The sequence below is a fragment of the Suncus etruscus genome, chromosome 1 (assembly GCF_024139225.1).
Source record: "Suncus etruscus isolate mSunEtr1 chromosome 1, mSunEtr1.pri.cur, whole genome shotgun sequence".
NCBI classification, from domain to species: Eukaryota; Metazoa; Chordata; class Mammalia; order Eulipotyphla; family Soricidae; genus Suncus; species Suncus etruscus.
The window spans coordinates 105,590,359-105,607,787 of NC_064848.1; the positions used below are offsets into that span (position 1 = coordinate 105,590,359).

The window sequence follows — 17,429 nt, forward strand, 5'->3', positions numbered from 1 at the left end:
TAGGGAAATAAATAAATGTAAGTTTTGGAGTTTTAATGCTTGAGATGTTTAATTGTAAATAAATTTTTAAATTAAAATTTAATTGATAATATCTATTTAGTTTATATGAATTCTTATGTAAGTTTCACAATACTAATTATCACTTTTGTATGTGTGTGTTTATTTTCAGTAATATATTTAGAGGACATGCTATATGTGTCTATCATATGTCTAGTATACGGGCAGCTTTTAATGGACCATATGCACACAAGGAAGGACCTGAATACCACTGGTCACTCTATGAAGGAAAAGTCCCTTATCCAAGACCTGGTTCTGTAAGTTAAATATTTTTAAAAATATTCTTATTTTTAAAGCCAGTTTCAGTATAATAAGTTTGCATAAACCAAGAGATTCTACATTTAAAATATGCTCAAGTACATAATAAAGAAATGCTAATTTTTATATCTAATTATGTGCTTGTTTTTAATGAAAAGAATGAACTCTAGGATGGATATATTTTAGCATTATATTTTCAGTTAATTTCTATTGATAGATTGTTCCTAATTATTTTTGTTGTTTTAGAGTGGCACCTATCAGTGCTTGAATACATTTTTATTATCTTTGATATTTTGGCTAAGCAGTGTCAGCTAAAATTTTAATTTTTTTATTTTATATCTTTTTTTGGTTTGGGGGCCACACCCAGTGATGCTCAGGGTTACTCCTGGCTATGCGCTCAGAAATTGCTCCTGGCTTGGGGGACCATATGGGATGCTGGGGATCGAACCGCGGTCCGTCCTAGGTTAGTCTGGGCAAGGCAGATGCCTAACTGCTTGTGCCACTGCTCGGCCCCTAAAACTTTATTTTTAAAGTAATAAATGATTACAGAAACACCCATTAATATGAACACATTCAGTATTATTACTATAGGGCTCATTTGAAGACAGCAAATACAAGTATCTTCCATGCAAGATACAGTTAACATATTTTATATTCTAATATTTAAGAATGTTTGCAATTTTCTAAGCAATATTTATCCATACTTCCTAATTAACATATTTAGAATAAAACTTTATATTCTTCCTCTTCATACTTAGCACATGATAATACCATCTTCCTGGCCTATTACTTTTTAGTTTAGTTTTGTTTTGTTTTGGGGAAAACACTCAGTGGTGCTCAAGACTTTCTCCTGTCTCTGTGCTCAAGAACCATTCCTGACAGGCTCAGGAACCATATAGGTTACAGAAAATCAAAGCAAGGTTGACCACAAACAAGGCAAGTGCTCTAACTACTGTGCTATCACTCAGACCTCTTCTTGGTCTCTTAGAAGAAAAGTACCAAGACACTAGAATTTCTAGTCCAATGTTGCTAGAGCATAGACAGTGTAGCATTTACTGCTATAAATGTGTAACTAAGATTTCTCCTACTCAACTGCCAAACCTTGTGCTTTCAACTGAATGCATATCTAAAAATGATGATTATTTTATATCATGTAACCCATGCAACTTTGTTGGAGAAATGTAGAATCATTGCATGTGCTCTGTATGGGGCCACACAGTACAAATATTTAACTTGTCATACCGGGGAATATTCTTTTATGAGCAGCTGTTGAAACCTATCACTAGTCTGATTCCATAAGTACTTGGAAGTCAAGTAGAAACTGTTTTTGCAGAGCCAAAATCCAAAGTGGAAACAAACCTTACCTCCATTAACAAGTGTAAGGCTTTACCATATCAATCATTCCCTCACGAGCTTAAAATTATTACTTTCAGTAAGACATAAAGTATATTTTATTTCACTCTATTGACTGAAATTGCACTTAAATGGAGAAAACCCCCTCCTGTGGCTTTGCTGGAAATGCTTCATGAAACCACATGGTCTTAAAGGAGATTTGGAGGAAGTGACTGGTTACTGAACTGCTTCCAGACTGGTCCAAAATGTTTCCAATTATATATCATGAAAGTATACTCTAGTGAAAAATTCAGGCCAAATTAAAAAATATGGCCTGATTTTTAAAAAACAAATGATTTTAAAGCTCTCTTTGCAGAATCAGATTACTGAACTACTGTAATATACAATAAAGTGGAATATTTTTTGTCAAGATAATCATTGCAAGCACTGATATTTCTAGAGGAAAATATGCTAATTGAGGGAGCAGTTAATAAAAAGTATGAATCAACATAGCTAAAGATATTTCAAGATGTAAACTATATACTTTTGAATATTTTTTGAAGCCAATAATTTAAGAATTGAGACATTAAAATGGAGGGAGTGGAGGGGAAAATTAGAATATCTTTTCTCAATATGTTTTATTCATAAAACTAATAAAATTTCACACAGATTATAAAACAGAAAGTCTTGTTTCCTTAATAATTAACTTTGATATAATTTTAATAAGTTACCATATTATAATACTATTAAGTCTGTAGTCTCTGAGCTACCAAAAGAATAATCAACTAAATTTTCATGATTACATTTATAAGAAAGGTGTTTCGTGCAGTTGTGACCTTAATTGGGAAGAAGGCTTAAAAGCACAGAAAAGTAGTTTTTCTCTGAACAGCATTTTTATCTTCAAAAATTTTAATTGTAAAATAAAAATGGTGAAAATATGCATTTATGATGTTAAGCATTTTCATCAACAGAAAACTCAGTATTAAGCATATTTCACTTTCTTAGGATATCACTGCTGTTAGTATATCTGAATCTGTAGAATATAATGAATATTGAAATAACTTAGTTTCCCTTTACAAGTTTCTTGACTGATGGGTCTCCAAGCGGTAATTTTGAAGCCTGTAAGCTTCTGTGTGTTGCTCTGTTGAGCAAATGGTTCTTCAGTGCTGCTCTGACATTGCAGTACCAGGCACTATCTAGGCCCATTTTAGCATTGCTCAAGTGTCTCCCTAGTCATAATCAGTGACGTTTACTTACTTATTATTTCAGTGTGCCAGCAAAGTGAATGGAGGAAGATATGGAACAACTAAAGACTATCCTGATGAGGCCATTAGATTTGCGAGAAGTCATCCGCTTATGTACCAATCCATAAACCCTGCCCATAAGAAACCAATACTGGTGAAAACAGATGGAAAATACAACCTGAAACAGATAGCAGTAGATCGAGTGGAAGCTGAGGATGGTCAATATGATGTCTTATTTATTGGAACTGGTAAGAGATAAGAATTTACCAAGGTATCTAACCTGAACCTTCAAAAACAATAACTGAATATTTTAATACCAGAATCCTCCAATTCATCCATTGCCTAACATTTTTATTCATCAAATAGAATAAATAATTTGGGGTAATACAAGATTTCAGTCCTCATAGCATCCAATAAACATTAAAATTAAAATTAATTTATCCCATAATATGTGACCCTTGCTTATTGTGTGAAAAATTTGCACACAGACTCTAGATACTTATAATCTATTGTACAGTATATAGTTCTAGATCCCTCCTTACCAATGTGCAATCCTCTTTCCCCAGGTATTTCCTTATACATCTTGCTCCTTCAAAGCCCCAGTCTATGACCACTCCTTGGTCTTGTCCCTGACTGTCCTATTAATTTCAGTGGGCATTGGACTGATCCTGTCCCTTCACTGTACCCAGTCCAGTACACCACTCCCTGGTCTAAGATTGGAACCCTGTAACTGTGTTACCTTGCTGGCTTATTGCTCTGTAGCTTTTCACTGAGCCTCTCAAACACCATAGCTTATAGCTCTCGGTCTCTCTTTAGTTTCCATTCACAAGCTGCATAGGTGAGAACCGCCCATCCTATCATCCTATGAGGCACAGGTGAGCAGGAAAGTGAAACTGCCCTAGGTGTGTTTGTATCCATAGAGTCAAAGAGTTACCTGTCCTGAGCCCTTCTTTTATGTTTTACTCTTTCTCTCTCCAACTACTTCATTATTCGTTTTGACTGGCTACCTATTTTTATGAAATATTTCAAAGGACCAATTAAATTAACTAGATTTATTCAATTAACTGGAATTTCCCCTGCCCCTCCCTCTAAATCCCTTGTATAATTTTGAAGAAATAAATAGGTGAAGAAGGAACACATTAAAAACAAGGTTGGTTCTGTATAGGACTTCTCACAAAGTAAAGAAGGTGCCAGGGCCATACTGGTTCTACTATTGACACTTTGGTTAGTAGCTTCAGGGTTTTTTAACTTGGGACAATCACCATCCTTAAATCTATAATCACAGCAACTCTTACCATATTACCATTCTTACTATCAGAAGCAGCTGTATGCAGCAAATAGGTCCACTTTTACCAAAGAGAGGATACTTTTAAGAAAAAATATATAATTATATTTGAATAAAGCAAAATATAATAAATATGGTAAAAAGTGAAATTGTAAGGTTTTTATATTATTTATTGCCTTATATTAAGTATATCTGAAGAAAACTTGAACTTTTTAGTATTCAGCAAATATGGAGCAAATCATGTCAGATCTTAACTTTCTGTCATGTAACAGTTTGTACCAAAAACTTTTTTTTTTATCTTTGTGTACTTCAGAGCAAGTGTTGCAGTTCCTATTTAGAACGAAAGTTCTGTCACATGTAACTTTCATCACTGACATACATATCTAAGGAGACATTGATATATGCCCTATTCAGGAATCAGGATATATCAATCAAAATTAATATTAATATTGGTGCTTAATTTCTCTAGTAATAGGAAATTTAAAAGCAAAGGTTTGAGTAAGGAAAGATGCATTTGATTTCAAGAAATCTCTGGTACAAACTGTTTCATTCATTTATTTTATGTGGTGAGTTTCATTAATGTGTACTAGACAATGTTCAAGATTAACAGAGCATCATATTTCTTTAACAAACTTAAATTACTTAGGATTGATTACTCAAGTAAACAGAATTAGAACCCATAAATAAAATTAATTATTTAAAAAATTAATCATAGAGTAATATTGTTATTTTTAAATGCCTTAGGAAATGAAGTCAATATATTAGCAGAAATATTTTAATATTTTCATATAATGACTAAAACACCTGAGAAAATTATAGAAATATCAGATATATACTATCATGTAAACAATGTTTAAAAATACCATTCTATTGAATCACAGATTTCAGAACAAAAGAATATATATAGTGTGTAGAACACTGTAAAATACCACTTTCAAGTTTAACAAACAAGTAATTTTATGTATCATTTTTATTTAAAAATCAATGGGAATAAATAATTTTAATCTCACTTTTGCTTTCCTTTTGATATCTTAATTGTGGACTATTTTATATGTTCTTAGTTATTAAACCTGTTTTAATTTTTGTTTGTTTTAATGTATCACACAGGTGATCATGATTAAATTTTGATTCAGTTTGATTAACATATCTTTAAGATTTGATACTTGGAAATATTTCTCAGCTACTAAAGTCTTAGAACAGAGGACAACAGTATCACTGTTATTTTCCTTTTATTTTTACTTATTATTTTTAGCATTGCTGAAAATTATTTTTATGGGCAAATTATGTTCTATTCATTTTTGATTAGAAAGAACAGGCTCAGAATTAAAGAGATAATAAAGGATAATTTTAAAATATAAATTTAGAAATTATTGTTAATTAGGATTCTAAGTGATAAGTACAAGAAGACATATTGTTCCTCAATGGTATATAATTCAATATTTTCTGTTAATATGTATTATGTATAAAATATAAACTTCTTAAACTATATACATATTGTATATGTATAAGTATATAGGTATTCCACATGTAATTATTATTTTTATAGCATGTTTTGTGAAGTTTCCAAGTTTCTTATTAGGAAAATATTTTCAGGTAAACATTTCTTTCACTGTAAGTCACAGAAGAGGCCTGAATAATTTAGCAACTGTCTTATAGTCATTAATTCTAAAAGACATTTAAATTTATAAATGTTTTAGGAATTTTTAATTGAAACATGTTTAAAATATAATTTATGTTATTTGGTCTTTTTCACAAAGCATATTTTTTGCTTAATAAAATTTGTATTTACTAATTAAAATATGAATACATAAGCAGTTATAGTGTTTTAACTGCAGGTTTAAATATTTTATGTTTGATTTTGGAAAGTTATTTGAATTCATAAATCTTGTTTTTTCACTTTTTGAAAACCACATTGGACCATCCTGTTACCTATATTTTGCATTTTTTTTTAGATAATGGTATTGTGCTAAAGATAATCACAATTTACAACCAAGAAACAGAATCAATGGAAGAAGTAATTCTTGAAGAACTTCAAATATTTAAGGTAATTAAACCACAAATTGTAGGCAGTATTTGTTTGTGTATTCCTAATATTCTTGGATTGTAAATTAGAAAGTATTTTAGTTTATTCTAATAAATGAGTATATTTTAGAGTAAATTAAAATAAGGAATGATTTAACATTCTAATATGTATAATTGAGTATTAAATATTATCGAATATGTTGTGTTATATTTACAAAAAATGAAAAAGAATTCATATAGTCACCATGATTATAAAGAAATAATAAACAAAAAATAACTGTTATTATAAAATCTCATACAATTGTACTATCAGTACAGTTTAAAATAAGATGCATTTCATACTGTGGATATTATAGTGTAAAATATAAACCTTTATCACCTACACAAAGAACTTATTAAAATAATAAAATATAAATATAGATATTGGGAAAAATTTTACCATACAGATTCATGAAAATTTTAGTCATTATGTATAGAATGAATTCAGAAATGTAATTTCTCTCAGGAACAAAATAAGACTAGATTTCTGATAATCACATATCATAGAATTTTTATTATCAAATCAGTATATTCTCTTATTTTAGGATTATTATTACTTAAAGGCAACTTATTGCATATAGTTAATATTAAATTCATCATCAAAATGCTATAATTCATACCTGAACAAAGTTATGATATTTTTCTTTGGGGGGAAATGAGTTTTGCATTACATCCACCTTGTTCAGGGTTTACTCCTAGCTCTGTGCTTAGGCATCAATTTTAACAGAGCTTTGGGACAATATGCAGTGCTATGAAGAAAGTGGTCAGCTGTATGTAAGGAATTATCTTAGGCCCTATACTCATTCACTCATTCTCCAGCTGTAAACACATGTATTTTATCTGTAAGGTACATTTTCTGCTTTTCAGACCTTACAAACACTGAAAATACAGAAGAACCACAAAAGTAATATATATAATATTATCCCATTATATAGTAATCCCATATTATTTATATATCATATATATAATATAGAAACCTGAATCCTAAAATAGTTTCATCTTAGTGTATCCAATTTGAAATGTACAAATTTGACAAATCAAGTTTTTAACTCTATGTAGGCATATGTGTTGACAATTTCACTTTTAAATATCTATAAGAAGAACAGAAAAATATTAATTTAAAAATGTATGCATGTCTATATGTTCATTGAAGCACTATTATAATAGCCAAGATATAGATATAGATATAGATATAGATCTGGAAACAAGTCAAGTACCCATAGACAGATGTGTGGATAAAGCAAGTGTAGTATATACACATAATGGATTACTATTCTGTTATAAGAAAATGTCTTGTTCTTGGTTCATATGAATGGAACTGAAAGAGATCATGCTAAATAAAATAAGCCAAAAAGAGAAGTATAAAAATTATTTGATCTCACTACATGTAATATATGAAAAGAACAAAGCACCGGTGTAAAATAAAACCCATGAGTTTTGAGATCAGCCCATACATCATTACTTCAACCTCAGACTGATGGGTTTAAAGAAGCAGGGAAGCAGTGAAAGATTAATAAACCAAGCTAGTCAGGAACCAGTCTGCAGTCTGAGCGCCAAGCAAAACACACTAATTATTTATTAAACTAATTCCCAAATCACCATGAGGGGCAAAGTTGAGAGAGAGAGAGAGACAGAGAGAGAGAAAGAGAAAGAGAGAAAGAAAAGTACCTATACAGGTGGGCTTTTCCATGTCAAAGGGAGAGGTTATGGGAAAGAGGAAGATGAGGGAATGCCTTTGTTTTGGGTTAATTGCTGGGTGTCATCTTACACCAGGGACATACACTGTCCAATAAAGTAAGACTTTAGACTCTGATTATAGAACTGAGGCTATCAAGGGGCTGAGAGTTAGGTACCTGAGGTTCCAATAAACTGTGTATGAAACTCATTTTTGTCTCAGATACATTTACTTAATTCCAAGTTAAATAATAACTAATTTAATTTTGTTTGTGTGCATTAAAAGATAATATCTGTTGTAGAGGTAGGCTATTGACAGTGAAGGAGCACTTTGCTGATGGACATGATGTGTTAAATTAAATTCCTAAAGCCTATAAACATATATTGTCTTATAAACTAGCATTGCATCAACAATACAAAAGAGCACACATATAAGTGTGCTCAAGACTTTAATTTAATTTATTAAATTAATAAAGAAAATCTATTGCATATATAAATAAATATATGTATCTATGCAAACAAAAAGCTCTATGGTTTTAAATATGTTTTAAAAAATAAGTATTTAGATAAAGTATAACATTTTCCCTCAAGTAATAATTATTTGAAGGGTAACCACAGTTTATCTTACTTATTGCTTTTACACTTGAAGAATTTATCTGAACTTCTTATACACAGTAATCACTAGCCCTCAAATATCTTAATCACTGTCTCTCAAAAAACTTAGAGGCTTTCAAAACAGGCTAAAGATGATTCTTTCTCTTATATTATTCTAAGACAATAAATTTATGTCTCCTGTTCAAAGAATCACAGACCCATACTGATTGATTGTAGTAATGCCAACAGAAAAGAGTTTTATTTTGGCTTAGGTGAAGACATCTAAAGATTATATTATTAATTACTAATGATACCTTCAAAAATATGACTTTTTTACTCTTACTTGTTTAAGGTCCATATAAGGAGCCTTTATTCTTTAACAAAAAGGCATTTGACATTGAAACTCAAAGTAACATTCAAATTCATATACAAAAAATATTTTCTAGAGAAAGTGGTAAGCTACATAGATTACCCACTATTTTATACCTCACCCATTTGTATTTTTATAAATATATAATTAAATTGTATTTGGCTATTTATTAAAATAAAAGCTATAGATTGCTTTGTGTAACCCCCAATCTTATATATAATGTGATTTTAAGTGATTTATAAGCATATTATATATTTATTTTTAATAAGTACTTCACAAAATTTTGTTGATTTTTCAGGATCCAGTTCCTATTATTTCTTTGGAGATTTCTTCAAAGAGAGTAAGTTTGAGCATGTTATATGTGTGTGAATAAAATATTGAGTACAAGTATATATATATATATATATATATATATATGGATTTTATTTTCTCAAAAGTGTTATGTCACAAATTTCAACAGTTTCTATTTTAGAAAGTAGCAAAATGGACTTCTACAAGTTGATAGACATTATTCTTTTATGACTTTTGCAAATGTTTCCATGGTAGTAACATTAATTTAAAAGAATATACAGTAAAATACAGCTTCTGTTTCACTTTACTGGAACTAATTTTGGTCCATATCTCTTCAGAAAGTATATTAAATTTACTTACACATTTCCTTTGTACATCTAGGAGAAAATTTATCTCCTTAACCAAAAAAAGGAATAAAACAAAATAAAAATTCAAGGATGGAATATGTCCCTCTAAGACAGTTTAAATGACAGAATGCAAAGGCTTGCAAAATGCACCGAGGAAAACGTTGTATGCAAGAAATTGTAGACTACAGAACTAATACCGGCCGGATGCAAATATGTGACAGACAACTCTAGAATCAGACTCAAAATGTCTCCCTTAGATAGGTCAAAGTTAGATTAGCATGGATAGGCAAATGTATGTAAATGATTGCCTTTGTTCTTTTGGCAATTCGTTGTTTAAGACAAAAATATGGAATGTGATGAAGAATGGGGCAACTTAGACCACATGGCTATTAGTGCACCCCCACACAACCCCCCATGCTTTTCTCTCTATGTCTCTCTTGCTTTCTTAATCCTCATGGAACCTTTGCTTTAGACCCAGACTAAGGGCTGCTCACAAAGAAACTAGGCAAAAGAAAGCATGCAAAGTTCATGATTTTGCTACTTGTATTTTTACTTAACATAGTGTTTTGAGGTTTACTTTACATTACACTATATATGTATATATACATGCATAGACATATGTCACTCTTTAAAATGTTATATATATATATGTATATATCAGTATTTAAATGCACTTTTTGTCTGTTCTCTTTTTGTATGTTTCTATACATGACGCTAGAGCCATATACATGCATAGCAATCATTCTACCATCAAGAAACATCTCCCAACCTCTCTAGACATCTTTAAAGATCAAAAATATTAGATAATACGAATGTTTCTGCTTTGTTAATAGAGACCCTTTCTTGAGTTTTTGACACTTACTCTAAAACATTTGGTGTGTCTGCCTCCAAATTTCTGAAAATGTTTAAAATATCAATGAAACAAACATCAGTGGTCCTTTATGTCTTCTTCTCAGCTGTAATAATTTAAGCAAATAATAACAGAGGTGATGGTACGTAAATGTAAGATATAGGTGTAAGGGCTCCTTGGGGCTTCTTTCATTTTCTCCAAGTGACCCATCTCTTCTTTCATTCTTTAGCAACAGCTGTATGTTGGTTCTGCTTCTGCTGTGGCTCAAGTCAGATTTCATCAGTGTGACATGTATGGAAGTGCTTGTGCTGATTGCTGTCTGGCCAGAGATCCTTACTGCGCGTGGGATGGTATTTCGTGCTCTCGATATTACCCAACAGGCACACATGCCAAAAGGTAAAACAGTCTTCTACGAGAAATGCCCATTGTTTAGGCAAACACAAACACTCTTTTCTTATCTCATCTTGTCCTATTTTGCTGAAAAGCACCATCATACCTCTATTTAAATAAATCACCACAGTTTATTTTGATCATAAAATAAGCTTTGAAAAAAATTTTAACTAAATAAATCATCACAGTCATGCTTAGTTTATAATGTAAGCATTTAAGCCTTGAATTTTTTCTGACAGTTACTTCCATAAATGTATGAACACTGGAGTGGAATGTGCTGCTGGGTTTTAATTTCTCAGACCGGTTTTGAATCAGTTCTTGCCCCTGAAACTTTTGCTGTGAGACATGAAACCAAAAGATAAACTTAAAATGGGAAATGGCATGCCACCACACATGAGGGATTCAAAGACATAAAAGTAAAATAAATAAATAAGTTCTAAAATACATCCTGCATTTACCCCCATGTTCTCTTAGCCAGCTGGTCTTCATTTATTTCATTTTGAAAGTGAGTATTTTAACTCGTAAGCAAATGCATGACCTGTATAATTAATGAAATGTGTGATTTAATTCAACACAAATGATGTCCTAAGTAGGACCTTTAATTTCTAATGTCTGTAAGCCAGCGAGGTCATCATCACTTGTTAGAGAAGTTGAATCCCAGGATTCTCTTAAGAGGAGGTTTTGAGGTACAGACAGTATTGAAGAATAAAGTTATTCTTTACATAAGCCTCTTAAAATTGGTTATTATTGGTCAATAATATAAAGGAAGATATATATTCTTATACAATGGAAAGTACTTCCTTTCTTTTAATAAGGTGACCATTTCTAATACAAAATAGAAACATAGGGTCCAAAAGATACTCAATAGGCTTCATATAAAGTCCAGTTTCTATCTTTGGCACTACATGTTCTCCCAAGCATTGCCAAATTTGACCCCCACAGCATGCAGGCAGAAATTTACCTCAATAACCACTACAAGTAATCCAAAAAGAAAAACAAACAACAACAAAGAAAACAGTAAAAATATATGCAAAATTTTCTTACTAAGCAATTTTATTAATTTTATTAAATTTATTAATTAATTTTTAATCTTTCTTGTTAAGTAACATTTTTAAAAATCTTAAAAAATTTATTTGAACACTCTAATTATTGCTGTTTGTTTGTTTTATATCCAATAAGTTTTAAGAAAACCTTGGAGTTAACTACTATTTAAAAAGTTTGTTAATTTGAGGGGCTCAATGAATAGCAAAGTGGGGAGGTTTATTTGTCTTGTACACAGCCAACCTAAGTTCGATTCCCGGCATCCCACATGGTCACCAAGCTTGCCAGAAATTATTCCCGAGTTCAGAGCCATGAGTAACCCCTGAGCACTACCGTTTGTGGCCCCAAAACAAAACAAACAAAAACTTTTGCTAATTTGGCAGTCAAATAAAATTAATAGTTGAATCATTATTTAAAGAAAAATTCTAATAAATATTAGTGAAAGATGGTTTTTGACATTTAAAAACTAAATCTTTTAGTGACTATATAAAAAGCAAGTAAATTTCTATAGATGCAAGTAAATTCTTGTTTTGGTTTTTGGGTCATATCCAGCAGCACCTCAGGGGTTCCTCCTGGCTCTACACTCAGAAATTGCTCCTGGAAGGCTCAGAGGACCATACAGGATGCCGACATTCGAACCACTGTCCCTCTGCATGCAAGGCAAATGCCCTACATCCATAAGCTTTATTAGTGAACTTTCAAAATAAATTTTAAAAAACTCACATGAGATATAAAGAACGATATAGTAAGAGAATAACAAATGATTGATGTTGTGGGAACTGAATATTTTGTCTATAGATATGAATTTCACGGAAGAAAGGGTGAATAAAAGGGGCACATGCAGTAATGGTAAAGAGAAGTGGGCACTCCGTTGGTGGAGGCAGTGCCAGATTGATATATGCATAAAAATTTAAATAACAATATTATAAATCATGATGCTCAATAAAAATTGCTAGAAATTCAAGCAAATTAATTGATTTTATACATATGTTAATATTTTAAAAATATTAAGAGCAGAAGTAGGTTATTAGTTGAAAAACTTTTGTTTTATACCATTAAGAATTTACATACACACATATATGCGTGAAGATAGAAATAGTAGCCTCTTGTTAAAGTATCATTTTAGCATTTTTCAGCCAGGTCAGATGGCTCTCAAAGGGCATACTAGGTATTACAAAAGGAATACAGGTTAAAAAAATCTATTTATCTATCTATCTATATCTATGTATTTATCTATCTATATCTATATCTATATAAACGGGGAGGGGACACAGTAAAAGACTAAAAGGCCAGCCCTTTAGAAGGTGGCCACAGGAAAGAAACAGAAAAACTCAACAGTTAGAAAAAAGTCGAGAGACACTGGTGTAGAAGCAAGAAGAGCCTTAAGTAAAAAGTGGGTTTGTAAAGTCGGATCATAGAAGCTCACTACTGAGTACTTACTATGCATAAGGTTTTAGGTGAAATACAATACATATTATACATTATGTAGTTTTCAAAATAATTTAAATTTAACTTGGGGGGTAGGTTGGGAGACATACCATTTTGCTCAGGACTTACTTGTGAATTTGCTCAGTTTCTCAGGGTGTTGGCGATCTAGCACAGCTGATTCTTATAAAGTTTAGTCCTTAACCCCTATTTTCTCTCATGTTCTCACTCTAGCCTTCAAATTTAATTTTCAAGGTAAAACTATATAAAGAAATTTCAGTCAAAGGAATAGACTATTCAAGGTAAAGCATGCTTTTTTTTTAAATTTAGGACTATAATAGCAGGATCCAAGAATCATATGAAAATTTTACAAAAATATCATCTAATTACTGTATTTTTTTCAGAAATACTAAAAATGTTTTATAATTGTTGCATTAAATGCTATTCCTAGCAAGTATTTTTATTAGGAATGCAATAGTGGTGGTGAATTTTAACTCAGCAGTATCTACAAGAAGTCACTTTTTTGGAATATGATGCATCTTCTAAGATTCTACAACCACAAGCTTAGCGATATACTTTAAAGATGTAGAATAAAGGGATTTAGAAAATGTTAAATGCATGGCAAGATTATAGACAGGAAAGAGTAAATACTGTAGCCAGGAGCTATGCTTAAAGATGAATTAGTTAAGTCAGTGACATGTAATTGAGATCTTTCAGTAGTGTCAGATTCTTTTGAACCATCACTCACCCCAGGAGAAGAACTCTTTGGAAAAATTCCAGGACATGAAGGCTATAGTTTGCTTTTATAGCAGATCGTTTTTGCTTCAGACCTGATTTGAAGCAGAAATTGAAAACTCTCATTAAAATAAATACTTCTCTGTTCACAGAGTGAAAATGAGTCAACTGCAGAAAAACATTAATTCACTTTCCAATCCACTTGTTTAAAATTGTCTTCCAACATACACCATAATTTGTAGGGCTAGGATTTTTTCCTTCCTTTTCTTTTGTATTCTGTTTCCTGTTCTTTAAAAACTGAAGAAAGAAGGCAAGTAGTATTAACGTGATATAAAATAAAATAAAAAAACAAAAATCTTGTAGATGGATGTAATTTCTTTTAAGTGCATATTTCTAATGGACTGTTTGCTTAAAATTTAAATTACCTGGCTAGAATTATCTTAGAACAGTTAACTTTAATCTCACATAACCTGGATTACAAAAAATATTATTACTTCAATTGTAAGCATCTTTCTATTTCATTGACATACCTGGTGCTTCTTTTACTATTCAGCCTATTTTGTAGTCCCTCCATCAAAGTAATACTCAACAAAGTGGGAAATTAACCACAATAGTTTTATTTTCATTTAGAGTTACTATCAGCTGTTTAGAATGCCAGTGAAAAATATTTAAAAACATAAAACAAATATTTCTATTTGTGTATACTACTTTGATCTCAAATTCTCTCATTACTTAGCTTGTTGGATAATCATGCAACAGTTTTAATTTAAATTTGTAAAATAACACGTCTTTAAATTAAGTTTTCAAAAAATTCTTATTTTTTCATTTGATATATAAAAGTAACAATTTTTATTTACTTATTTTTAATATATAATTTTTATTTTGATCATAGTGGCTTACATACCTTTCCCAATAATATTTCAGGTACATACTAACATTGAATTAGGGGAATTCCCATCACTAAAATTGTTCTTCCTCCACCCCCGTTCCCATCTTGCATCCTATATCCCCCACCCTCACCCTCCTGGCTGCTAGAATGAGTGGGGCCTCTGTGTCTAGCTTACTACTTAGTAATCATACAACTGTTTGGTCTTGGTATACTCCATTATTTCCCCCTCTATTTAAGAGGCAGTACTAGATAGTTCAAGTTATGTGGTTTTGTTTGAAGAAAGGAAAAGCAATAAAATGAGGTAAAAGTCAAATAAGCCGAATATAGGCGGAGTCCTTCTAGGAGCTCTCAACCGCAGTTTGAAAGAGGAAAGAGAAAAAGGAATTAAAATATCACAACAATACAAACAGAAATATCAATAAAATATCCAGTGAGCACTACAAAAATAAAGACAAGCACCATATAATAGCCATGGTCCTGAAATAAAAACATGTCTGAGCGCAAAAAAGGAAAAGAAAAGAAAAAAAATAATTGGAGACAATTTCAATATTCACACCAAAACAGTCACAAAAAAAGATAAATAAATAGGTAAAAAAATAATATAGATTATTTTGGTTTTTTTTTTTCCTGCATAGGCACAGTAAATATTGGGGACATTCGAAAAGGAATTCCCTTGGCCTAAGAGATACAGGGTTTCTCCACTCTTGAAGTATACTGTCATGGGATGATTCTTATTTTTTAAAAGTCACATTTTTATATATATAGGTTTAATCATAAAAACTGAGTAAAAGTGCTTTGAATTGTTAAATATGATCTAAACTCATATAGGAGAAAATGATCTTTTGAAATAGTATTTGATATTTACTGTTTGGAGCCATTCAAGCCAATTTAGAATGAAAAAAATGAGACTAGAATAAATTTTAGATTACAGATACATCGACTTGATTTTACAATGACAAACATAAATTAGAGATAAGCAGATATTTGGAAATATATGGTTAAAGTATATTATTGTCATTTTTTAATTTTCCTTACTCATTTGCAGTAAAACTTCAACTGTGCCCCCTGTTGTTAATTCAGTCCTGAAATATGACTTTTCTCAGAAATTAAAATATATTTTCTGCATTTGTGTAATAAATTTAATTTGATTTGAATGCTAATCTTGATTTTAAAATTTGAATTCAAATTATAATATTCCTTTGTTTAATTTTCAGAGATAAAATATTAAATATAACATATTCTAGATATTTTTCCATGTATGAATAATACTGCTTTTCAGTTATATATATAAACAACTTATGAGGTATGAATAAATACTTGAGATAATTCTAATTATAATTAGTATGTTAGAAAGAAAATAGTACTGTGTGCCTCTATGTGCAGAAACTAGTATTAAATCTGTATAAAACATCACCTTCAATTAAGTCTTATTGTTTGTAGATTAATTTCTTATAAATAATAGGTTACATGTATTATTAGTCTTTATTAACAGCTACATTTGGGTTACTTGATTATGATTAATATATGGCAAAACACTTGAGCTCAAATATTTTAACATACATAAAGTCAATTCATTTTATTGTCTTTAGCTCTACACAATTCTTCCTACCAAGATTCTATTTCAAACTATAAGGCATCTAATTGAAGTCCATTTTGTAAAACATTTTATAGAACTTTTTAAATTGTTAATTCAGGAGTTGGAATAAAATCCTCTGTGAACATTCAAAGAATAGTTTGATCTTGATTTTAACTATTAAATGATATTCAGTGGAAATAAATAAAACTATGGAACTTAAATTTTATACTTGTTCTGTATGACTGATCAATTTTTTCAGTAGCAGAGAACCAGTTGAATCTCTAATGCAGTTGGCAATATTTTAAAGTCTGGAAAATTGAAATCTCAACATCTCTTAAATGCATTTACTTTCTTCCAGGCGGTTCCGCAGACAAGATGTTCGGCATGGAAATGCAGCTCAGCAATGCTTTGGACAGCAGTTTGCTGGTAATCCATAGAAAATTGATTGCTCTGGGTTACTTACAGTGTACATTGAAGATAAATTGCAAACCTCTTTTAAAGGGTCCTTGTTTTCTTTGTGACTGATACATATTAGAATAATTTTACAGAAAGGATTTTTTTCTTCTGTGTAGTTAAACTTTTGTGGATTTAACATATCATTTCTACATAATTAGAGAAATATACCAACACCAAGCTTTATTGCAAACCTCCAAATAGGGGAATTCCTAGAAGCAAAGTTTCTGTGATACTGTGTGCGTGTGAGTTTGTGTATGTGGGTGGGGGGGGGTGATGTCACAGTGACTGAAAGGCTTATTTCTATTTCATCTCTGGGAAAATATCAATGTTTTAGTAACTTAGAATAATTTTATTATACGACCCAACATGTGTCAGTCAGGTCATCTACTAAGCTGCAGGACAGAATAAAATTAAAAATGATACTTTCACTAATAAGCCAAAGTTGGAGGCAGTGATACAGATGTGGGTTTTTGAGCAAGACTGATAGCTGGGTAAAGGATGAAGAGAGTAAAGGATGAAAGAAAAGTTCAGCTATAGGAAAATTAAGAAAATCA

General features: G+C 30.9%; 1 protein-coding gene across 1 annotated transcript in view; it reads left to right on the forward strand.

Moving 5' to 3' along the window:
• Window positions 1-17,429, forward strand: part of SEMA3E (semaphorin 3E) — a 238,043-nt gene that overhangs the window by 209,231 nt on the left and 11,383 nt on the right. The window contains exons 10-15 of the mRNA XM_049772801.1: window positions 170-314; window positions 2,917-3,139; window positions 6,129-6,220; window positions 9,174-9,215; window positions 10,593-10,759; window positions 16,778-16,845. Coding sequence (XP_049628758.1) covers window positions 170-314; window positions 2,917-3,139; window positions 6,129-6,220; window positions 9,174-9,215; window positions 10,593-10,759; window positions 16,778-16,845 — 737 coding nt within the window. The remainder of the gene's footprint in view (window positions 1-169; window positions 315-2,916; window positions 3,140-6,128; window positions 6,221-9,173; window positions 9,216-10,592; window positions 10,760-16,777; window positions 16,846-17,429) is intronic.